The sequence below is a fragment of the Halichoeres trimaculatus genome, unplaced genomic scaffold (genome assembly GCF_033239565.1).
Source record: "Halichoeres trimaculatus isolate MK-OKI-2021-1 unplaced genomic scaffold, fHalTri1.1 fHalTri1_scaffold_12, whole genome shotgun sequence".
NCBI classification, from domain to species: Eukaryota; Metazoa; Chordata; class Actinopteri; order Labriformes; family Labridae; genus Halichoeres; species Halichoeres trimaculatus.
Window position 1 is genome coordinate 9,066,348 of NW_027437190.1, and position 24,312 is coordinate 9,090,659.

The 24,312-nt window shown below is 40.5% G+C and overlaps 3 protein-coding genes across 3 annotated transcripts in view; 2 read left to right on the forward strand and 1 right to left on the reverse strand.

Annotated features, from left to right (window-relative positions):
• The window catches only part of usp45 (ubiquitin specific peptidase 45), a 39,489-nt gene extending 23,805 nt beyond the window's left edge, over positions 1 to 15,684 (reverse strand). The window contains exons 1-5 of the mRNA XM_074682733.1: positions 15,373 to 15,684; positions 11,878 to 11,988; positions 11,389 to 11,558; positions 10,257 to 10,357; positions 9,812 to 9,912 (exon numbers count right to left, since the gene is read on the reverse strand). Of these exons, the coding sequence (XP_074538834.1) occupies positions 9,812 to 9,912; positions 10,257 to 10,357; positions 11,389 to 11,558; positions 11,878 to 11,980 (475 nt within the window). The 5' untranslated portion in view covers positions 11,981 to 11,988; positions 15,373 to 15,684. The remainder of the gene's footprint in view (positions 1 to 9,811; positions 9,913 to 10,256; positions 10,358 to 11,388; positions 11,559 to 11,877; positions 11,989 to 15,372) is intronic.
• Positions 15,685 to 16,622: 938 nt separating this feature from the next.
• tstd3 (thiosulfate sulfurtransferase like domain containing 3) lies at positions 16,623 to 18,401 on the forward strand. The gene is made up of 5 exons (XM_074683947.1): positions 16,623 to 16,711; positions 16,801 to 16,941; positions 17,074 to 17,241; positions 17,565 to 17,724; positions 17,846 to 18,401. The coding sequence occupies exons 1-5, from the start codon at positions 16,681 to 16,683 to the stop codon at positions 17,901 to 17,903; spliced, it is 558 nt and encodes a 185-aa protein (XP_074540048.1). The 5' UTR covers positions 16,623 to 16,680; the 3' UTR covers positions 17,904 to 18,401.
• A 1,971-nt stretch (positions 18,402 to 20,372) lies between these two features.
• LOC141801217 (desmin) lies at positions 20,373 to 24,312 on the forward strand. Its single transcript, XM_074684190.1, has 14 exons — positions 20,373 to 20,596; positions 20,720 to 20,879; positions 20,954 to 21,103; positions 21,531 to 21,650; positions 21,746 to 21,841; positions 21,922 to 22,056; positions 22,140 to 22,250; positions 22,332 to 22,442; positions 22,591 to 22,715; positions 22,803 to 22,957; positions 22,997 to 23,053; positions 23,117 to 23,454; positions 23,950 to 24,002; positions 24,219 to 24,312. Exons 1-14 carry the CDS (start codon positions 20,373 to 20,375, stop codon positions 24,310 to 24,312), a joined length of 1,929 nt encoding a protein of 642 aa, XP_074540291.1.

Sequence of the window (24,312 nt, forward strand, 5' to 3'; positions counted from 1 at the left end):
GCTTCACCTGATGAATTAATTCAATAGTAGAGGTACACTGTTCTTTTAAAAAAAAGCAGTTATGCACTGTTTAGTGGCTCATAGCTGCCAAGGTTTTGGTCCTGCCGTGGATTAGTTACCTCCACCAAGGAAATTATGTTTTTGGGAGAGTTTGTCTGTTTGTATGTGAACGACATAACTCAAAAACTAACGAACAGATCCTGATGAAATTCTAAGGAAATGTTTGAAATGTGATAAGGAAGAAGTGATTAAATTTTGGAGGTGATCTGGATCACCGTCTGGATCACCGTTTGGATCAAGGACTTTTTTGAAGGACTCTTTATCATTGTGAGACAGGGCTGTTTTCACCATATGTGTATATAACTCCATGATAAATGGTTGGATTGCTTTGCAATAATACAAAACAAGGTCACCATAATTTCTGACACATGTAAAAGTAAGATCCAGATCCTGGCAATATGAAATATGTACTGGGTCATCATAATTTCAACACTGTCAGGGAACAAATTATCGTACAAACCTGCAACTAACATCAATTTTTTGCAGACAGTCTGCTGAAAGGGAGTATAACATTAAAGTAGGACTGAAGTATTGCGTGTCAGTCACAATATGCTTGGTGCAGGTCTACGCTCTCTGAGTGCTTTTCTTGTTCCTATTATCAAACGCTGCTCAGATAAACGGTTTATGTTGGTGAAAACTATCAGAGATTCATGTTTTTTTTTGCCAGTTTCTCTTCCTCGAGTCTTGTGGACAAATATCTGATAATGTTGTTAGGTCGAACTTTTGTGGGTAAAAAAAAAATACATGTGAGATGCAATATGACTGAATATGACTGATAATCCTGTAAGGATTATCCCATGGTGTCTTTCTTTCTTTGCACATTTAGTCGCTCTCTTGATCCAACTTTGGTCTGCACTCACTAACATCACAAATGGAAAGCTAAAGCTTCTAGATTAGTTGGTGTTTTTTACCCAGTTCAGATATCTGACAAGAACACAGAATGATTGAAACTGACTCAAAACTGAATTTCAAGCTGGTATTAACTAGTGCTGCACGATTTGGGGAAAAGGTGCGATTTGCGATTAGGTGGACAATATTGCGATTGCGATTGTGCTTGCGATTTAATAAAAAAAGTTGTGTCATAATGAGTCTACAGACTTGCTTGGTTATCATGGAGAAAAATCTGAATTGCATGTGCTGACATTGCGATTGCGATTGCGATAATCGTGCAGCCCTAGTATTAACCATCGTGATAATTATATATGTATATTTTTGCCATTCTTTGGACATTAAGCTTAACCTTAGAGCAGTGATGTTGGCTGAGTCTGCAGCTTGGTTGAGATTGCAGACCAACATCAGCCTTGAAGCTGTACATTTCAGTATCCATTAAATTAGGATTGTGGCCTGATACAGAAAAAAATGGTTTAGCCTTGAAGCGAGACTGGGGCTGGGAGCAGGGTGCTGAGATGGCAGCTGGAAGGAAAGCAGGGTCATTTGGGAAAGCAGATGACAGCTGTAGAAGTTTCCGCTGGTTGGTGAGGAAGGGTTGGGGGCTGGGGTTGGAGAGATGGCGCTACAGAGCCAGCTGTTACTCCTGATCATCAATGAAACTAACCTTAAACAGAAACTGAGGCACAGATGGCGAGAATCTAACAGCGACATACAGATAGTCTGCTGGGGACAGGCTGCAGTAGTTAGGACGGCAGCTAAAAACAAAACGAAGGCTGTAATAAGTTGTTAGCAATGACATGAAACAGATGTGTACAAAACTAGTGATCTGCTTAAATTTAAGAAATCCTGATATTGAAAGGTTTTCAAGCTCTCGTGTACATTTTTTTAACCAGAAAGAATCCGAACTCAAGTTTCAGCTTAGGGTTTACCGAGGAAGATCCTGTAATTTTAAAGTATTATAACATAAAGATCATCAGTTGTTAAAGTGTCCTGTTCTATAGTTCAAACCCACAGCAAGTTTATTTTCTCTTCTGTCTGCTTAAATTTTAGATTTTTCAAGCTTCCTTTGTGTTTAAAGAACCCTAAAGCTTCTTTACAAAATTACACTTATCAAAAACCTTTCTGTTGATTTCATGAATAACTGCTGACATTTCAATTCTTCCAAAAGAAAGTCACACAAAACAGTAAAAGTAAATGTCCAAATCCACCAGGATTTGCAAGATCTTTAATCAAAATAATATCTTTAATGCCAAAACATAATTATTGTTGTTGTCCATAAACTTCCAAATGTTTTGTTTTACAAAAAAATCAGAAAAAATTGTTTAGCACGTTATTATTATTTGTTTGATTGAAAAAATACAATTATTTCTTTTTATTCCTGAAAAGATTGTTTTTCAGTGGTTGTTTGTTATTCCTGATTAATTTCTGAGTTCTCAAAGAATCCCAGTTTTCCCAGTTTTCTGGCTCAGATTTACAGATAAAACATGAATCCAGTTTGAAACTCTGTACTCCTGTTCAAAATGATGAAGTGTAGAGAACTCACTGAGAATCTGAATTGAAGCACTTCATGATGGTTTTCTTGTTTTAATAACCGGTGGTCAGATTTTTTTCACTAAATGTTGTATTATTCAGGCATTGCAACATTGACTTTATCCATTTCTCTTTTTTGTGTCTACATTTATCTTTTTGTGCGCATTTAATGACGTCAAGCCTTGAAACACTGTAGGTGCTCTATTGTGTTGCATAGTCACATAACCCCATGAAGTACGAGCAAAAAGGACAAATAATATCTAGACGTTAAGATCATGGCTGCTGTACAATGATTAATAATGCTAAATGTATTATTTTCTTTACAATTTCAACATGTTTTTCAGCAAGTTTTAATGGTTAATGAAACCACAAGGTTCATCATAATGAGCTGATACAGCAGGACAAAACAGTCGCACCTTCTGGCAGAGAAAAAAAATCAGCTAGAGGTTGGCTTGCACAAAAAGACTTTTGGTCTATGAGCACTTCACCTGAATTAGGCAGTCAAGAGAGAAGGCTAGCTGCAGGGTCACCGGCCTGAACCTGCCTATAACCAAAGTGAGGAAATTCAATTGAACTGTGAATCGTAATTTCAACCTGCACCTTTGCTCCGCTCATCCCCTTAACACAGAAATGGCCTTGCCCTTGCACACATTGAATTCTTTGAACCTCTCCTTTTCCACAACACGCTTGTTGAAAAAGTATTCAACCTACAGGCGTCATAGGCCCACCACTGGACACTACCCAGCGAGCTGTTCCTCCTGAAGGCCAAGGACATGAGCAGAAGTGCCCTGGACACAGTCACTGGAATGTGAACCAGGGGCTTTTTGCATTTCACACACAATCACAATCCACTCAAAGGGAAAGGACATCTCCCCCATTGAACAGATATACCATGAAAAAACACTATTAACTGAACATACACACACACACACACACACAGAGCGGTCTGTTTGAGGCCTGCTGCATTCTGTATTTCTCTTCTCTAAACTAACTGTGCTATTTTTTTAATCCAGCATGGATACAACGCTCAGCACTGAGGACAGATAAGGGGCTTTTTTAGGCTTGTGGCTTGGGACCATGGCTGGGTGAGGTTCAGCTTGTAGAGACGCCATAATTTGTGTCACTCAACCCAGTGGTGCTAAATGCATCTGGCCCTCTGTGCTTTCAACATCTGGAAGCATATTTCTATCTTCAATAGCAGCCATATGGGAACCCCCATATGTCAACACACATTATACGTTCAAAACAAGTGGACATGGGGAGAAACGGCAGCCCTCCCCTACCTTCTTTTGTGAGATTTGAAAGGTGTGTTTTAGAAAATGAGACAAAGAGGAAGAAATTAAGGGAGACAGAGAGAGATTCAGAGTGTGTTATTAACTGGGTCTGGTTGTTGTGGTGTTTATAGAAGGACATGCAAAAACAGAGATCATGTAACCAAAGTATTCTGCAACTGGCACTTCAGCTCCAAGACAGCAGAGGAATGAAGAAACTAACTGGGCAGAATGGGGATGCCGATGGACACACTCTGCATCTGGGACCGTCACCCAAGGTAAACAATGTTCAGGAAGCCATCTGGTAGAGACCAGAGAGAGGGGGGTAGAAGAGGACAAGAGGAGGGCAGAGGGTGGAGGGAAGGGTTGCAACGAGCACAAGCATATGGAAAAGCAGATTTTTCCTCTCCCTCCAGCAGTCAGTAAAGGCAAATGTCAGCATGCGCTGCATCCACGCTTGACTGTGCTGCGCTCGGCACCACCACCTGGCCCTCCTTGCTCAGCCACCGAGTTCGGGCAGCAGTGACACTGTGGAGCCTTTCCCCAGGGTAGAGGAATTCATCACGGTGCTCGGGATCATCCACATGCACGCGTGTACGCTAACACCTCCTGCACTCTCTGCTCTTTTTCACACAAGAGAGGCACAAAGAAACATGGGAATCATTTGCTTTCACTGAAAACAGAGCCAGGATGTTTGCAGGAGGAAAAAGAAAGGCACAGAGCTAGAAGTCTTTATAAAAACAGTGATGCATGTAGTTAGATATGTTTCTGAAGACGGGCCAAACCCTTTAAGAGTTAAAGCCTTTAAATCAATGCCATAAGCTAAATTTAGTATCTTTCAGTCTATTTGCAGTTTTCATTGCAAATTCCGATTTATTACAAAAAAAAAAATTAAAAAATACCCTAAACATATTTGCATCATACAAATTATTTGTGACCAGTTTCTTTCTCCCGTCCAGATAACTACACTGAGAATCCTTAAAATGCTGAGGCCAGTGGGTTTCATGCCTCCTTGTTCACTAACAGAGTAACAGTGGGGAGGGGGCAAGGCCAGCTCCCCTCATGCAGAGCAGGCAGTCAAGAGGAAGGCCGAGCAACACCAAATGTCTTATTAATTCGCTAATTTGTTGTGACTGCAGGGCATGAAAAGCCGGTTTCCTTACCATCTGAGGCCAAAAGAACCCAGTGCCATGTTACTTACACACACAGATGCACACAAACACACACACACACACTTGCTTACTGCTATCTGGCCTACTTTCATGTGCGATGGTGGGAATAAAGACAGAGTCACCCTTGATTACCTCCATGAAAGCACCACCAGGGGACAAGCATCATGCTGACTACTGGCTCAGATGAGCAACACTGACAGTTAACTAAGGATTATAGTTTAAAAAAAAATCAACACCCAGAGGAAGGAAACCAGGTGAAGTGAGGCGCAGAAACTCTTAAAACCCTGTTGTATTTCAGCCTTTGGATGAGAATTCTCAGAAGACGTTCAGTCATGACCTGCTACACTGCATTACTGCACAATAACATCCACATTCGCACACGTCTCAGCACAATGCACTCTATACATCACTGATGTATTCATTGATTTATGGTGAAAAACTGTATTTTCAGCCACAGCAAATTGTGTGTGTGCTGTTAAATAATCCTTATTATGAACAACAAGACATTCAACTAAACTGGTGACCGACAAAAATGTTTGGGCAGTTTGTTGCTTCACAAGCTCGATCAAATATGACAAAGTGTGAGTCCAACAGGTAAAATATCACACTAATTACAGTTAGGGCTGCAGGATATGACCTTAAAACCAATTTCTCAATATTTTTAAGCTATATCTCAAAACACAATATACATCTGGATTTTCTGATTTCTCCTCTAAATCATGATATTAATTTTAAATTCAATGCTTTGATGCATAAAGTAACACCAGCAGAAGCAGACCCTTCTGTTGGATTTTTAAAATCTAATCCCAAACTTGCAACTCACTGGATATTAGGGCTGGGCGATTATGGTAAAAATAAGAATCCCGATTATTTTAAGTGATATTGAAATCACAATTAATATACACAATTATTCATTTATTCAAAAACTTCAGTACTGATTTAAACACAACTTTAAAGAACCAGCAAGTGGCACATACAGTATTATTGATACACATAAGTCACACACACTCGCTGTGGCTGCACATGGAACACAGAAGAGCTATGAAGCACAGGAACTTGCATACATCTACACTGTGTGGCATATTAATTGTTTTTCTTCAATTGGTGGTCGCAATGGTCGCAGTACAGTCATTTCATACATCTCACGTGCAACAACCTGTGATACGTCGAGTATATTTGATATTTCCCCTCCACATATTACAATAAATTATTTTTTAAGTCACAGAGGATATCAGTGTGCGTTTCTGTGACTCAATGCAGTAGGTGTGAGTAAGTAAACTGCAAGGTAGCAAAAAAAGCATCCTTTCAGTGTTGTGAGTAGAATTTATTTCAGTGATAAAACAAACTTTTTTTGTACTGTTTTAAAACTATAAAGTCGCTTCTGTTTTAATTCCTGTTCTTCATTTTTACGTAGGGATGGGCGAGCTCCGATACCAGGTATTGGTATCGGCCCGATACCAGCCTTTTTTCAAGGTATTGGTACTCGTGACGGCTGGAGATATCAGTAGCAGATACTCCAGGCAAGAAAATCTTATGTCGAGCACGTCCTCCTCGCCACTCAAAGCTGCTAATTGCTGCGGTTTAACACCACCGCAAATGTGCACTTGGTCCTTTTCAGACAACATGATTGAACCAGGGAGAGTTAACAGTTAAACTGTTTTATTTTGCACTTTAGCTCACTTAAAAAAATACTTTAACTCTGAAAGCTGTTAGTTTTATTGTGCACTTTTAGTTTTTTTATTTATTCTATTTTTATATCTATCTAAAAAAAATAGTAAACTCAGAGAGAGTTGTTTGTGTTTTATTTAGGCTTAATGGCAGAAGGACTGTGCTGTCTGTTAATTGTCGGTGCTCGGTATCGGTGAGTACTCAAGAGGGAGTACTTGTGCTGGTGTTGGTCTGCATAAAAAGTGGTATCGAACATCCTTAATTTTAAGTCTAAAACATATTTCCACAATTGCCATCCTTCATTATAATGAAATCCATGTATGAAATTAGATTTCTTTATGTATAAAAGTCAATGCAAACTTAAAGCTAGAGCCACTAATTCTTTCAGCAGACCTTTAACGAGATCATACAAACAAAATCCAGTGAGAACAGCTCTTTGTGTTCAAAATCATGTCCATCAAACATATTGTATTTATTCATTTATATTTCTCTGAGCTGTGTCAAAATGAATGGAAGACCTGATAATTAAATGTTGAAATAAACCCAGAATATCCATACAAATAATTTAAAGTAGTTATTAAGTTGTATAAATTTAAAATGAAAGCTTGTAATATGGTAAAAATGAAGGTTTAGGAGCTGTGATTTATGACAATCACAGACTTAACAAAGGCAGAACTGAAAGATTCTAATGAGAAACAGGCTCTGATGCCTATTCAGAACCAACATTTTAATTTGCTCCACAAAGACTCTACAGCTGTGTTACAAGCTGGAGTCTTCCTCCCTGAGGTCAATTCGCTTTTTTACTGGGACTCTGGTACTTGAGCTGAAGGCCTTGATGGTGAGAGAGCACAGTTAATCGACTTTCTTTCTACCCTGTGCCGTTGTTGTACAAAATTATTATAGAATCTGAAAAAAAGAAACCTTGCTGGGGCCCTTTTGTGCTTTGGGTATATGGGAAAACAGTACAACAGCAGCTTCCTCTGAAAACATGGCCTTCATACTGAAATGCAATTTCACAAGCTCCTTAACAGACAACAACCACCCATTTTACTGCAACAATGGCTGCCTGCTTCTATATCCATTTGGCCGACCGGTGTGGAACAATCAGGTGGCAAGAAAGGTGACAGGTAATTTAAAGAGGCAAAGGGGAAGCTGTAAGTAGTCACTGTCCAGCTCGGCAGAACGTTTCCCACAAATGTGGACCCTAAGTGGCCCCATGTCCACCACAGGGCAGCTCCTCCAATAAACAAACAAAGTGGATCAGATATAATTACCTTTGTTTAGCTGAAGACTAGATAGCAAATTGCTGAATCATATTCTGAGTATTTTTGAGACATTTTTAATTTAGAAGATAGGTATGTGTCGCATCTTATTTTTAACAACTTGTCGTCATTTCTTGCACTCTGCAAGGTGTATTTTGTACTAAATATGCAGCACATCAGGGGGAAGCAGAGAATTTCTAAATAAATAAGTTTTCTGAAAACACTTTTTACTGAAAGAATCTGAAATTCCTCAGGTTTGTAATGTACTTGGCAAAAAAAAAGTTATTCCGAGTCAGCTCCAGGGAGAAGATCGTGTGCTTTTGTTGAAGAGATGCTATGTCATAAAAAGTGTCGGTAGAGTTACACTTCTTACACTCAAAAATTAAGTTATTTTTAACAGCCAATCAACATTTGACAAGAGTACAGAAAGTTTTTTTCTGATGTATTTGATCATTCTTCTGCGTATGTGTGTTTGTCCACTGAGAGTTAGCATGCTCCAGCTGTTAGGATCCAGTCGCTCTGACTTGTTGAGGACCCTGGCTCCCACTAGTGCAGCGCACAGGCCCAGAGGTGGTGAGACACACAGCAGCTCGTGGAGGAAGCAAGGGACAGAAACAGATAGCGATGGAAAGACAAAGAACAACAGAGCAATGGCTGAACCTCACACAGCTGCTCTTGTTCTTCAGGGAACCCAGCCGGGAAGCATCGCTCAAGCGCCTAATTCCTCTAATGTGTGCAGTCATGCAATGTGTAGGGAGGGGGTGAGGGTGGAGGGGGGTGCTGCAGCATCAGTCCCAAAACTCTGATTCTGTGGCTGAGAGACTGATGGAGGACCAGTCTGACTGGGCCTGGGCAACTGGCCTTTGGCCACTGGCGACTGGGCCAAGCTGAGGCACCCAGTGAGACCGAAAGTGATAACGCCTACCACCCTGATCAGCAACAGTCTGCTGACATGCCAGCACACAATGGCGGGGTACGCAGAGGCAGGAACAGAAGGTGTGTGAGCGTGTGAGCAGGAAAAGGAGGTTAGGTGTAAATGTCTGTACGGGTGAGCGACTTTTAAGGGGGTCAGGCAGCGTGGTGAAGAGAAGGACAGAGGAATAAAAGTAGACTAAAAAATATGAGTTCAAATACAATCTGCTGCTGCTGCAACTTTTAGTCCCTCCAAGCACAAACTCTTCACAGGATTTTACCTGAAAGCTTTGAGCGTTATCTGTTAAACCACTTTTAAGGAACAATCTTTCTAACCATAGCACAATACTTCTGCATTGATGCTGCACTCTTCTAACGTTCATGACCCTTACAACGCCAAGAAAAGGCTTCATAACTTCATCAAGCCAAAGGAAAAGTATTTTTATGCATAAGAAACAATACAAGTGGGGTTATACACATTAGGTTTTTTTCAGTATCATACAAAGAGATTTCTGACTCTACACTAAAGATGTCAGTTTAAATTCAGGGATTCAAAGTCCACTGCCACCAGGGGGAGCAGGTGTACTGCAGTCAGCTCTACACAGGTATTCAAAAAAAAAGTAACGGTGAAAGATGAGGACCCATTTGACCAGGTAAGTTAGTACATGTGTTTCACAGTATTAGATCTTAACAGTTTTAATATAACTAGTTTCACCTGACTAGCCATGCTGCTCTAAAAGTGCTTTTAGTCTGTTGTGCACAGGTCCAAAGTGGACACTGAAGCTGAGCACACTGAATTGGCTTGAAGCCGTCCAATGAATAATTTTGAACAGCTTCATTATCTATTGATATGTGACAACCAGTCCAAGGTACTTTTATCAATGGCCAACACATACTTGACCTAATGGCAAGGCTGCTACATTAAAAGACTCAGACTTAACTTATTTAGCCTTGCTGATATACTGAGAGAAAGTCTGTGTCTAATTAAAGCTTTTCTTAACATCTGCAAGGTGCCAAACATCCAAAGACTTGCCAAAAATCTTACCTGTTGTTGCCTTGACAGAGTGCTTTTGTAAAAAGTCCAGGGTCTGCGCCAGAGCCTTCTTATTGCAGTGAATGGAAAGCTCCTCGTTGCATTCAAAACACCTGTTACAATGAGAAGGGGTCAGAGACAAACACGGAGAGGAGAACCACAACAACCCTTCAGAGTCAGAAGTTGGAATTAACTGTTTTCTATGACAGAATTACATGTTTAAGGAGAAAAACAGCTGTAAACAGTGAAAATTAATGAATGGGGAAAACAGCATTTCACTTGACTTTAGAAAGAAAGATTTACCCTTACCTAAACATATATCCAGAATGTAAATAATGTTTCATGGGTCAAATGCAAGCAAGCATACACACTAGCAACACTACAGGTTTATACACATGACAGTTTGAGACGTATTGAATTTTATTTTCCGTATAATTATTATTATTATTTTTCGTACCAGGCCTTCCATGTGCTCAGGCTGATGGTGATGCAGTGAGACTCTGGGTGGAAAGCTTGATGGTGCTTGATTGCGTGCTGGATCTCTGACTGGTTACAGCCCTGTTTAAAGTAAATGAAAAAAAGAAGTCAGCCTAATATAAAATGTCCATTATAAATGATGTGATACTGAAAATGGCATGACCATTATTTATGAATACAGTTTTTGATCAATTTTGATATATTACTCTATCTCCAACTCTGCTTGCCTTACAAACCCAAGCATTAACGGTCAAATAACAACACAAAAAGCCACAACACATGAAAGACACTGAATGAATAAAACTTTTTTATGACGACAAGATTAATAACTTATTGTGACAAACAACTTCTGAAAATGGCTTATTTTTAGTAGGATTTAGTAGGATTTTTTATTCAGTCAACATACATTATACAATATTTGTCACAAAATAGACATTTTAAACAAACTTGCAGATGCTTATCTGAGCCTAGCCCATATATTTAAACAAAGATAAGCTACCAATAAATAAATAAATAAATAAATAAACAAACAAACAAAGATAAAGAATCAACATTAACAACATCATTACATGATCAACACTTATAGTTTTCAAAGATAAATTTGGAGACCATTTTTCTGAAGACATAACATGAATTGCAGGTTTTTATATTTATTTTTGCATCATTCCATAGTTTAACCCCAACAACAGAAACACATCTCCTTTTTATACCTTTTCTAGCTTTCTGAACAGAAAACTTGCAAACACCTCTTAAATCAAATTGAGTCTCCCAAATTGAGAAAAACGTTTGCACAGCACGAGGAAGAGAGTTTAGTTTTGCAGTAAACATGAGTAACATTATTTTATAATAAAACAAATCAGAAAATTTTATAATGTGTGAATTTAAAAACAAGGGATCAGTGTGAGCATAATAATCTGTATTAATACATTATTTGTGATTTGTGTGATTTGTGATGCTCAAATGCATCAAACTGCATGTAAATGAATATAAAAAAAGAATCAAATTGTACATTTTTTGACTGTTTTGTTGCTCCAGGTCATTTTTAATATGTCGTTAAGTCTTTTGTTTATTCAAAAACTGCCTGCAAAAACCAGTATTATAATGACACTTACCTGGAAACCACACTTTAAGCAGACCAGGATCTCACTGGATGCTGCGGGCTCTCCATCAATCATTGTCCTCTCCTTCAAACATTCAGAGCACACAAGCCACACATTGGACAGAACTGATTTCTTCACTGAGTTCAGATCCACAGCTTTAGTCACGTGCTGGCAAGGCAACCCTGTTAAAACAAAGAAAAATATTGTTTAAGTTTTGCTTTCTATTTCATTTGAGGCAGGATTCTGAGTAATTTTCATTTTTAAAGGGATATTCAGTGTAACTCATGGGGTCATGGGACTTATCCTTTTTTATCATGCAGCTGATGTCTCTGCTCTACAAGAATAAAAGTATATACCCCTCAGGGTCTGTATTGTACTTAAACATTAATCCACTGAATCTACTTGCCGACCTTTGTACCAAACAGTATGATGAGTCATAAACACTAATTATTTTTTGACTTCTTTCACCATCTTTGAATTAGTGTGACTTCAGGATCTTACCACCGACTTCATCCGATGACTCCTCATCTCGAGGTTTCTTCGGCTTATTAGTCCGCTTGGTCATTTCGGCGGCTTTCAGGGAGAAGGGGTCTTTTAGCCGCATCTGGAGCTCTAGAGACAGAGACAATATTTCCTTTATTAGACAAAATTAAAGTATACTGTCACACAACATAACTAAGTTTACGCATACCTTTACACCTGTGTTCATACAGAATACTAGAGATTAACCGAGAAATTGTTTTTTTCAGGGCCGATACCGTTTATTAGATGTCAAGGAAGACGATAACTGATATTTGGGGCTGATATTCATTTGCAGTAAAAGTGAAAAAATTGGTGCCAAAATTTGGGATGATACAAACTTCATCAATTAAGTTTGTTTAAAAGCCTTTAAGCATATGTTTATTAAACAGCTCACAAGCTCAGCAGCTGTCTAATAAAGTTAAATGAAAACTTTAAAAGATAAATAGCTCCCTAAAGTTTTCTACACTTAGTCAAGTTTTCCAAAAAATGGCTCGGCTAAAGACACCAGTTCATACTGCAGATATGTCTGACCATTTCTCTAAAGATAACCAGAAATATACTTTTATGTTTATTTTAGGGCTGCAGCTATCGAATATTTTAGTATTCGAGTATTCTACTGAAAATCCCATCGATTAATCGAGTAATCGGATAAAATACTTTTTTGTTAAGTTAAAGAGCAGTTATTTTTCAAATGAAAACTTTTCTCTTTCAGACTTGGTCTTTTCTGATACAGCATGTCAATAAGAGCACTTGCTTTGGTAGCTCCAAAATTTGTAAACACACTTTGACACATTTTTTGTGCCTTGGACATCTCACCAAATGTTGCGAACCCAAATGGCACCCGTTTCGTAGAATGACCAATTAGTCTCCAAACTCCAGAAAAGAAGCTAGATTTGTTGCTAGTTGCTATTTTGTATCAGAGGTAGCTTGAGGGGTCTGAAAACTCTCTTAATATGGCCTCAGCTCTATTTGAAACACCATTCTTTGATCTTTTTTTAAAATTAAACGATTCCTCGAGGCAGAGAAAATTACTCGAGTATTTTTTGTAATCGAGTACCTCGAATCATTTGAGGAATCGTTTCAGCTCTAGTTTATTTTTTAATTCCTATGAATTTTCTGAAGCACTATTTTACCTCTATACATTTATTTTGTTTCTAAAACATCCTTTTTTAAAACACAGAGTGGCAGCCAAAATTATCATCACACTTGGCGTATTTATGAGGTTTTAGCTGTGTTTGTTGGATTGGCCATTAAAATACCCACAAAAGAAAAGTAATAACTACACAGTCATCATTATGCTCTTTATACCAGAGAGTAGAGCCATCATGAAGAGATGTAGGTCATTTTCCTTTTAAAAAAGAACACGTGAAAATGACGGACTGACCCACTCAAGTCCAGACCTCAACCCTAACCAGCTGATGTGGGAGAGTTGTCCAGTGCGAAAAACAAAAAAACTCTATTCTCCCAGAAATGTGTTAAATACTCAAAATTAAAACAAAAGAATTATTTTACATCCTGCTCTGCTGTACTGTTTCTGGTTGTTGTTGTTGATGCCATGATGTATTATTTATTTCCTTCACTGCATTGTACATATTTTTGAGCTATAGTAGGGTTGACTGGTAAACTGAACTACCCTTCTGGGAAAAATAAAGTATTCTGAAATAAAAAGGACAGATTAACTGGACATTCAAAGGACAGCGTTTGGCTTGAGTTGCAGAAGACATGAGAAACCATTCGTGTTAAAGTTCTCAGGTATTATATTAACACTATGTCGGAGGCATGTGCTGTTGTAGCTGCTGCAAGAGGTGGACAAACCAAATATTGAAGTTGGGACTCACTTTGTCTGATATTTGCTGTGCCAGAGCTATCCTCTGCATGTTTCATGATCATGCTTTGGAGACAAAAAGGGGCAACATTTTCAGACCAGTCAGATCAGATAATTTTGGCCACCACTGTGGCTGTAAAATCAAGCACCACACGCTGATGGAGCCCAAGCTTTCCAAAGACCGCTATTGCAGTTCATAAAGAGCTGTGCAAGAGCAAATCTTGCAAAAATAGCCTATAATCATCGCCACCAATCAAGGTTAAAATAGTTTTGGATTTTTCATTATAGTTTAGTTTTAGTTAGTTTTGACATTTTTTTCCATTACAGTTTAGTTTTAATTAGTTTTAGAGCAGGCATTCTTTCTTTTATTTAGTTTTGATTTTTGCAACAAGGCTTAGTTTTAGTTTAGTTTAAGTTTTTTCATACCTTATTAACCAGGTGCAGGATTGAAAAAGGTCAGAGTAAATTTTTTGTCATACTGTTTATTTTCAATTCCAACACAGTGCTCACTGCTCAGCTAATGCAGATACTGAACTGTTGGCTGCTGCCTTCAACACATGAAAATAATATAAACTTAATGTAAAAATATAAACATAAATTAAATAAAATAATGTTAACATGAATTAAATAAAAAAAATAAAAAAATAAATTATATAAAACAAAATAATATGAGCTTCAATAATTAGAAACTTGGACTCTGTAACAATAAAGTCAGACTCACATGAAGTTACACTATTACAGATGCTCTGATTCATTGCTCCTCTACGTTTCGTCACAGCACAGCGCACAGCCAGTCAGTGAAGTAAACAAGCACGTCCCAGTACGTCGCTGTGATGGTGCCGTACAGTGCTGACAACTGCCAAAAACTGTCGTAAAATTGGTTGGGAAAATGTGTCGGATTAATTTAAATCCTAAAGGCTATTAATATTGTCAAAAACTATAACTAAGGGAATTTTGTCTTTAATTTTAGTTAGTTTCAGTTAGTTTTGTGAACACAAGATACAGTTATAGTTTACTTATCACTTTTGTTTTCTTTTCTAGTTTTTATTAGTTTGAGTTAACTGCAATGTATTTTAAATTTTAGTTTTCCTTTTTAGTTTCGTTTTAGTTAACTATTATAACCTTGCCACCAATTCACTTATGACTTTACACATTCAGTCTACTTATTAGTGTGTAGCACCTGCTCAAGTAGACATGTATGGTGCCATTACAATGATTAGATATGGATGTACAATTGCCACTTTTCTTTATTACACACAATATTAATTCTTCTTATCAGTCCTGTCATTCAATGGTCGTAACTTGAGATAAGCCATTCCCTGCATTTACCTACAATGAAGTGAAACTATCTTAAACTTTGTAACTTCTCAATCACTAAAACCAGCATTTTTAAACCAATCAAAAACTATTGAGGCTGAAGAGAAAATGACCTTTCCTATACTTGAGTCTTACTCAGGATCTTACTAAAAACATTTTCACTTAATAGATCAAAGAAAAAATGATTGCATTAACACGTTTGACAAGCCACAATTAACCTCAAGAGGCTATATATGTGTACACAGGCAAGAGCTTATTTACGGGAATACTCAGGACAATAGATGCACAGCTTGTACGTGTTCACTAATATCTTAAAAGAAGAATACACTTACCTCTTTAATGGGGCTCCTATGTTGACTCTGTTGCTAACTAAGCCAACAGTAATATGTTAACTCTTCCTGGCTAGCAGATATGCTAGCTACATTAGCTTGACAGTATACAAATATATAATAACAGGCATGTTTAGACAAACTCTACGCACGGACGTTAAAGCATGTCAACGTAAAATACAACGCCACGACAACGACGTTACTCTCACATCCATAATTCCTCGTTTTAACCCTTGAATTGATTAATTTTGTACAGCTTTCGGAAGCTACAACGGAGAGACTTCGTCAACATGTGACGCACTACGGCAACCCAAAATGCCCCGGTGCTGCGTTCAGGGGCAACACAAAATCCGACATTTATGGAACATCGTTATATTTAATATCTATTGGAGAAAGTGTTTTGTTACATCTTAATTGACAGAAAGGAACACACTGCAAAAGGCAATAAAAGAATAAGAGAAAGTAATACAAATGGGGGTTACAAAGTGTGCAAATTTGCAACAAATTCTATGAAAGAACAACATTTAGTATAAAAATACATGTGCAATGTGTTGTGGATGACAGTGGTGCTAATGTTGTGAAGTCCAGGGAGCAGACCAGGACAGAACTGGCCTTCTCTGTGCCCCCTCCTCCCCAGCAAGTTTAGATACTGCTACAAAGTCATAAAATATCCAGAGCAAAGTCCTGCACACTCCAAATGATCTCAGTCCCCTCAGCAGGTGGAGAACAACTTTGGCCCTTCTTGGACATTTGCGTAGTGTGACCAGTCTAGTTTATTGTAAAGGAATCTGCAGGTCTTTACTATCTTGTTATCCAGACCCTGGGCAGAGTGCCACAATCCTTAAACTTTGCTGATGCTTTTATAGTTTATGAAAAATATGAAAGTGCTGATGTATCACTTGTTTTGATTGATTTTAATCGGTGAAGAAGGAAAAAAAAAAGAAATTTTAAACTTTTTATATGGGTATGTTAATGCTTGCTCTATTCTTTAATTGGAAAAAGATAAACAGCAATTGGTTGTTTTGTTTTTAAAAGATCTAGATCATCTAAATTGGTTGAGGGTATGTATGATACACTTATTTGGTATGGATGTGCGATTGACAGATTTCCTTAATTCACATGACATTGAATGCATCACCAATGATGTTTCCGGTAATTTTTTTTACTGTATGAATGGGGTCAAACTAGGAGCCCACAGAGCTTTATTGGGGCTGAATTATAATTGAAGTGAATGACATGGAGCTAATAATAACGTGTTTACGATGATAAAATGTCAAAGGAGAATATGTTTGTCCTTTCTGTGATCCGTACATGTGCGCATGCGCAGGACGTTGTTGGCACGGTGTGACTTTAACGGTTGTGTCACGCAGTGTTAGTACATAACTGCAGGTTTATGTTGGTAAAGTGTTAACATTGGGTGTAACTCCACAGAAATGGCTCTCAGAAGGTGTTGGAGATTTGCAGGGGTTGTCCCGCGGATGATATGGAAGAGTACCGTCCTTCCCGGAGCCTCTGTCCCCGGAGGACGAGGCTTTGTGTCCAGCCTCATTAACACTCACCCGGGTTGCAAAAGTGAGTTACTTAAACACTTTGGAATCGAAATTATTATAGAGCTTATCTGTCCCATTGGCTTATAACACAGAAAAATGATTAATGCTATGTGTATGTTGTGTCTTGTATGTATGTTATGTATCCGGCTTCCAGCTACAGTGTTGCTGCCCCGTAGGTTCAGCTCGGAGCCAGCTGGCACGGATGTGAGCTATGAAGAGCTAAAGCAGCTCCTGGCTGCCCGGAAATCTGTGGTTATCGATGTCAGAGAGCCATGGGAGCTCAGGGAGTACGGCTTCATCCCTGGGTCAATTAATATTCCCCGTGAGTGTCCTTTAATCTGATCTACTCTGTGAATTAAAGACAAGTTGATGTTGCATCAGACTCCTTTGTTTCAAATAACCAGATTGGGTTGTCAGCAGATGATGAGTCAGTTAGGGAGTCATTTATCATCATATAAACATGACGGGGAAAAAAAAACACTTTTGACGACAGTACTGATTGTATCAGCGGACAGCATGTTAAACCTTGCCTCTTATCTCTGCAGAACATACAGACAGTCTGTGATAAGTTGCATACAGCAGGTTTATGAACACAAGCCAGTATTAAAAACACTTCTGATGATTGACTCTGCTCTGATTTTTCAGTGGGACAGGTGAACACTGCTCTCCAGCTGGCTCCAGAAGAGTTCAAAGAAAAGTTTGGTGCCGACATGCCCCAGCAGGAAGATCACATTGTATTTTCGTGTCTGGCAGGGGTCCGGAGCAGGAACGCTCTCAAAGCAGCCACTTCACTGGGATACAATGAGTGAGACATGTTTGCTTGGCATCTGTCTTCATAACTTCTTTTATCATAGAAGTCTCTACATTTTATTTTTGACTGTTTATACATCAGATCATTCACTTTATTACTTTGCTTTCTATTTCAGTGTTCAGCATTACCCTGGTGGATGGCAAGACTGGACAAAAAACGAACAACACAAATAATAAAATGGCGAGAATAGCCTGCACTGAAATGTTATCTAAAGCTCTTTTTAAGAAGTGTATTGAAATTTGACTTTAAAGTGAAGGTTCAAAACAAGAAGTTGGGTATGGGGTATTTAAAAAGTTAATTTTCTTTATTGTATTGAGAAACACTGATTTTAAGACTCTTTTCTTAAACCATAAATCCCAAAGACTGAAACCAGAGGGCTCAGTACACATCAACAACTCCGTCCTCTGATAGAAGAAACTACTGATAACTCCTTTACGACTTCACAACAAACTAATAAATAACCAGATACTTTTTTTGAAGCTCTTTGCTGAATAGATAAAAAGTGCTATTATCAGTTTCAGTCTATCTATGCAAAAGACTACTAACTGTGTCTGCCTGGTTCAATGTGAAGTCTTCCATTGCACGTTATGAACAGCTCAACATTTCAACTTGATGTATTGTAAATATTTTATGTCTTTTGCACATAGATAAAAATGTTCCGTTGTTGCCAACATGATTCAATAAAATATTTAGTTTTGATTAACAATGATATTTGATCTTTTTTATTAATAATTCTTTTCCATCTCATAAACAATGACAAATCAGATTATTTGCATATCATATGATATAAATAGACATGGGGCGGTTGGCTGAGGTGACAGCCACTGAGGCCAAGATGATCTACAACACTACAATGCTGTGTCTAATATCCACTGTGTCCCTGTATGAATTTGCCACCAACCCTTTAGGGAACATTAACGGGGCCCTTCATCATTCATGATAATGAATGTGTTTGTTGTGAACTGAGAGGAATGTCTACTACAGCAGAGCAATCCTGGCCATGGACTTTGTTCCCCATTTCCTCCTCTTTATATAGCTTAAAGCTGAAAGTCCAGGCACATGACAACTTGTCTTGATCAGTCTGGCCAAGATGTAGAAATGATCAAAGTGCCCTGCAAAACTTCAAAGCAATGTGTTAATCCCAAATCTTTATCTCTGAACAGGAAAGTGATCTGCAAGTGACTGTCCAGGTGCATGAGTAAATAATCTGGCTCAAAGGTGCTAAAACAAGTTCTGCTATTTGCTCTAAACATTATGCAGCATGTAATAGAGGAACACCCTAAATCATTTAAGTGTGACAGCAGGTCCAGAGTCTGACATCTCAGTGTATCTTTTGACCTGTTTCGTTAGAAAAACATACAATCTGCAGTAAATGAAGCATATCTGTGTCCTCTGTAGTTTGTGTTAATTCATTTGAAGCTGAGTAAACACTTCATGGCAGGGGGTGATGTCCTGTTGGCATCGGAGAGACGCGCTGTAATAGAAAATACCACGATGATGAGGGATGTCATTGGCTGCGGTTGGAAAAGAGCTGGTCAGTGGAGATAAATTGTTGACATGTAATTCCATCTCTTCCCAAAAGTCCCACATTGCTGCAAGATGTGAGGTCAGTGTGAAGGAATAGATGCTTGTTTATTCTACTGAAATGGGATTTCACCGAGACACAAAATCATTTTACAAGCATTGTTCTTTGAATGTGTTACAAAAAAATATATCAACACAAACAGGTTCTGATTATCTTTGTTTCTTATGAAACCTCAGGTTTATATCGACCAGCTGTTTAACATGATCTTTGAGTGTTTATTGATGCCTGACTCAATGACTCTGTAGGTGTAAATGGAGGATGGGCCTTAGATGACCTGACCACTGGTTTCTCCCCTCACATCACTGTGCCTTGTCAACCGTGAACTCCAGACTTATACCCCTCCCTCTCCTCTGCATCTTTTATTTCCTACAGAAGCGGTTAATTACGATTTTTCTTTTCAATACTCTAGTTTTGATATTTTGAAAGTAGACCAGGCTAATAAGTACTAATTTGGGTCAAATCTTGGTTCCTCTGCTGCTAAGGCCTCATCAGGTCACCCTCCAGCTTTTGCTCAGCATTCAATTAGAGTCCCTCACCCCATCAGAGCAGATCACATCAGTGCTGCACCTACTGGCTGCTATGACTGAGCAGACCCTGGCTGCTTGTCTGTTGGCCAGCTTGCCCATCTACTGCTTGGGGCTGTAGAGAGCACTCATAATGGGGATATTCTGTAATTCTTAAAAAATACCCTATGATGGTTCTGGTTGGAAGGAAAAAAAAGATGTAACTGTATTTTGCAATGGGCTAATTGGTGAACCTTCAATGCCATCATTCACAACCCAGGCTCAGCTCAGCTCCTCACAGGCTGCTGACAGATATCTGAGCAGCAGGTCAGGCCTGAGTTGGTGCCGAGGTTCAAGATTCCACAGGTGTTGGTTCATGAACTGGGCTGTCTTTGGCAGACCTGCCTGACCGAGGGCAGTATAAAACCTGCTACTGGGGTGACCAACGGGGAGTGCAGACAAGGTGGAACAGCCCTGAGCGACAAACAGCCTACCATCGCTTGAGTATCTCATCCTTCCCATCACATAGCAGAGGAACAGTCACTGCCGCCACCATGAGCCACAGCCCAGAGAGGATTTCGTCCTACCGTCGTCACTTTGAGGACAGCAGCAGCTCGTCCTACCAGGTCAGGGTGTCCAGCCCATCCCCCACCAGGAGAGACACCCGCAATGCTTCTGTCGGCTACTCCTGCAGAGCTGGGGCCAGCAGCATGCGGGTGGAGTCAGTGGGACGAAGGAACATCTCGGCTGCACGAAGAACTCGCATGATTGGAGCAGGGTAAGCTCTGAGAATCTGTTCATTTTCAGGAACAAATAGGCTTGTTTCTGCCTTTTATGACAAGTTACAAACATGTTCCTCAATCTGTCTTTCTTTTGATATGCCACCTACTCTTGCTTTCAGTGTGGGAGCAGGAGCCATGGTGTGTGTTGGTCCCACTGGAGAACCTGCTATGGATCTGGATGCTGCTGCAGCTGAGAACCAAGAGTTCCGCAGCACCCGCACAAATGAAAGACAGGAGATGATTGTCCTCAACGACAGACTTGCTATCTACATTGACAAGGTGAGGCATCCTGCAACTGCTTACCTTGTACCACTTCAGTCACAGGAAACTTAATGGTCTTCTTTTGTTTGCAGGTTCGATCTCTTGAGCAGCAGAACAAGCTTTTGGAAACAGAGATTGAGGCTTACAAGAACCGCTTTGAAAAGCCAACAGGTCTGCGCCTCATGTATGAGGAACAACTGAGAGAGCTGAGGAAGATCGCTGAACAGATGAGAGTTCAACGGGTGAGACAGGAGTTTCTAAAGCCACATATTACCCTTTTCTTATCAGTTTCAGACCATTAATAGAGCAAAAAGAAAGAATTCCTTGTTTCTGGCGAGGTTTACGCCTCACCGAGCTGCAGATCCATCCAAGCTACGATACAAGACGTCAACTTGGTGTTTTTAAGGTTCCTCACCTGGTAACAGGCTCACTGCTGGGAGGCAAATGGAGAGGAGGCTGAGTGCACTGAGGTGTCATAGAGTACAGCTGTCTTCAGCTATGTTTTATGCACTCATGAGACAGCTAGATTATGCATTTGCACACACATATGCACACACACAGATAAAAAACACATTTACTCGCAATCCGAGACACCAATTCTGCACAAATCCTTGCACACACCTTCAAATGTAGCAGACAGTCATATTACTTCTGGCTCCTGGTTTTCAGGACATCTCCTTGGCGGCTAAAGAGTCCACAGCTGCTCAACTTGAGGCAATCAAAATCAAATATGAGGAGTCAGTGGAGCTGCGCAAGAAAGCAGAGTTAGACATTGAAGCCTTCCGTCCTGTAAGTTCCAATCAATAATCCACTGATCTTTTACTCACAATCATTTTTGATTTTCAGTTCATAATCAACAATCATGGTGTTTTTATTTTACTCAGGATGTTGACAAAGCTACATCCTCCCGCATTGCTTTGGAGAAGAAGCTGGAGCAGCTGGAAGTTGAAATAGAATTCCTAAAGCGCGTCCATCAGCAGGTTCATTACACATTCACATGTGCATGACAAAGATCAGGTGCATTTCTTTTCATTACACCTAAAGATTTCTTTTCTTCCAGGAAATAGATGATCTCATGAAACAGATCTATGCAGCTCATGCCTCAGCTGAGAGTGCATTCGCCCTGCCTGATCTGGCTGCTGCTATGAAACAAATCCAAAACCAGTACGATGACATTGCAGCCAAAAATCTCCAGGTAAAATCCTCACACAATGGCACTGCATACATACGTTCTCCTTGTGTTCAGTTATGATTTCCTCATCTCTTATCTATTTTCAGGAGATGGATTCGTGGTATAAAAACAAGTTTGAAGATCTCACTAGTAAGACTTCAAAGCATGTGGATAGGGTTCGAGGCTTCAGAGAGGAAATAGCAGGCGCCAAAAAAGATGTAAGTATCAAAAGGTGAAATAAAGTTTGATTGACAACTGGGCCACCACTACTTTATTCATTCAAGCAAAAATAACTCCAGATCCAAAGCAAAGAGCGCGACTTGGACGCACTGAGGACCAGGAATGAAGCCCTTGAGGCCCAGATCCGAGAGATGCATGAAAAGTACAGAAAGGAACAGGAAGAACTGCAGGTAAAGAAATGCTTGCATAGTTAAAGGGTGTATCCCTTGTGGCTGTAGAGCTGATGAAAAACTCAAAAATGTGTCTTTGTGAATGCAAAACGCAAAGAGCGCACAATAGTTAATTCCAACAGTAATTCGAAGCTGTGTCCACTCACAGGCTCGGATTGAGAGTCTGCAGCTTGAGCTGAAAACCACAAAGGAGAAAATTGCTCTTCACCTGCGTGAGTACCAGGACCTCCTGAATGTCAAAATGTCTCTGGAACTTGAGATCACCACGTACAGGTAAGGGGAAATCAAAAAGGTGTCTTGAATATATTTCTGAAATACCACCTAAAAATCTCATTAAGAATTTTTTTTTTTGTCTTACAGAAAACTAATCGAGGGAGAGGACCTGCGACTTTCTGGGATGATGCAAACCTTGTCTCTCACCAGCTGTAGCATGAGCGCCATTGGTGCAGGGATGAGCATCAGTGGAGGAGGCGTGGGTGGTGCTGGTGGAGTAAGTGGCGGGATGATTGGAGGTAGTGGCAGTGTTGGCAGCTTGGGAGCTGGAGTGGGAATAGGTGGGGGCATGGGCACAGGGTCAGGAAGCAGTGCAGGAGGAATGGGTGGGAGAATAGGTCTCGGAGGTCCAGATGACAAGAGGGGTCCTCTGAGTAGGGCAGGTGGGATAAGTGGGGCAGACATGGGTGTTGGTAGTGGTTTGGGAGCTGGGGTTGGACCTGGTGTGGGCAGGATGGGCACTGGTGCTGGAGGTGTGGGCACTGGAGCTGGAGGTGTAGGCACTGGGGCTGGAGGTGTTGGGGCTGGGGGCTTGGGCACTGGGGCTGGGGGCTTGGGCACTGGGGCTGGAGGTGTTGGGGCTGGGGGCTTAGGCACTGGGGCTGGAGGTGTTGGGGCTGGGGGCTTGGGTCATGGGGCTGGGGGCTTGGGCACTGGGGCTGGAGGTGTTGGGGCTGGGGGCTTGGGCACTGGGGCTGGAGGTGTGGGTGCTGGGGGCTTCGGCACTGGGACTGGGGTTGTTGGGGCTGGGGGCTTGGGCACTGGGGCTGGAGGGGTAGGTGTTGGGGACTTGGGCACTGGGGCTGGAGTTTTAGGTGCTGGAGGCTTGGGTTCTGGGGCTGGAGGTGTAGGCACAGGGGCCTTGGGTGCTGGGGCTGGAGGTTTGGGGACTGCAGCAGGGGTTGGCAGTGCTGGAGGTGTAGGCTCTGGCGCTGGGGGTTTGGCTGCTGGTGTTGGAGGCAAGGGTGGCAGTGCTGTGGGAGTTGCTGGAACTGTTTCTGGTGGTGGCACAGCAGGCGGTGTTGGTGTAGGAGTGGGTGATCTAGGCATTGAAAGGGATGGTAGTAAGGATCCAGGGTTGGGTGGTAGGGTCAGTGGCTGTGGAATTACAGAGGGTACTGGTGGGGGAGATTTGGCATTATCAGGTGTTGGTGGGTCAGGACAGAAAGGAGTGGGTGACACCAGGGGATCTGGGGTGGGATATGGATCCAGTGGTTTTGATGGCAACCTTGAGGCCTACGCGGAGCAGGCTGTGGAGCTGACAGAGAGAAGGACGGTGCTTATTAGGTAAAGGTACCACAAGGTATCTTTCTATCAATCAAAAGTATGGTATCTTTTATTTTAGAGCATCAAACCTCAGGAACTAAAATTTGACACGCCCTCAAATTCAAAAGAATGACCACAAGAGTTTGTTCTATGATACTTCTTGAGGTCTAACAGATTTACCAGCTGTAAAACACTTCCATAAGTGTCCTAAGCCATTGCCATTTTTCTCCCTTTCAGGACCGTCAAAAATGAAGATGATGTGCTTGAGATGGACCACCAGGAACAAACCTACACCATTACTGGCGCAGCCGATGACTCTGATGAAGAGTAA

What these genes read in the sequence shown, in the direction of transcription:
- tstd3 (XM_074683947.1), top strand. Translation starts at nt 16,681, where the DNA reads ATGTGCGCATGCGCAGGACGTTGTTGGCACG. An exon ending in CGCAGGACGTTGTTGGCACG is followed by an intron (nt 16,712 to 16,800) that starts GTGTGACTTTAA and finishes GTAACTCCACAG; the next exon opens with AAATGGCTCTCAGAAGGTGT. An exon ending in TGGGTCAATTAATATTCCCC is followed by an intron (nt 17,242 to 17,564) that starts GTGAGTGTCCTT and finishes CTGATTTTTCAG; the next exon opens with TGGGACAGGTGAACACTGCT.
- LOC141801217 (XM_074684190.1), top strand. Translation starts at nt 20,373, where the DNA reads ATGAGCCACAGCCCAGAGAGGATTTCGTCCTACCGTCGTCACTTTGAG. An exon ending in ACTCGCATGATTGGAGCAGG is followed by an intron (nt 20,597 to 20,719) that starts GTAAGCTCTGAG and finishes TCTTGCTTTCAG; the next exon opens with TGTGGGAGCAGGAGCCATGG. An exon ending in CTTGAGATCACCACGTACAG is followed by an intron (nt 22,716 to 22,802) that starts GTAAGGGGAAAT and finishes TTTGTCTTACAG; the next exon opens with AAAACTAATCGAGGGAGAGG.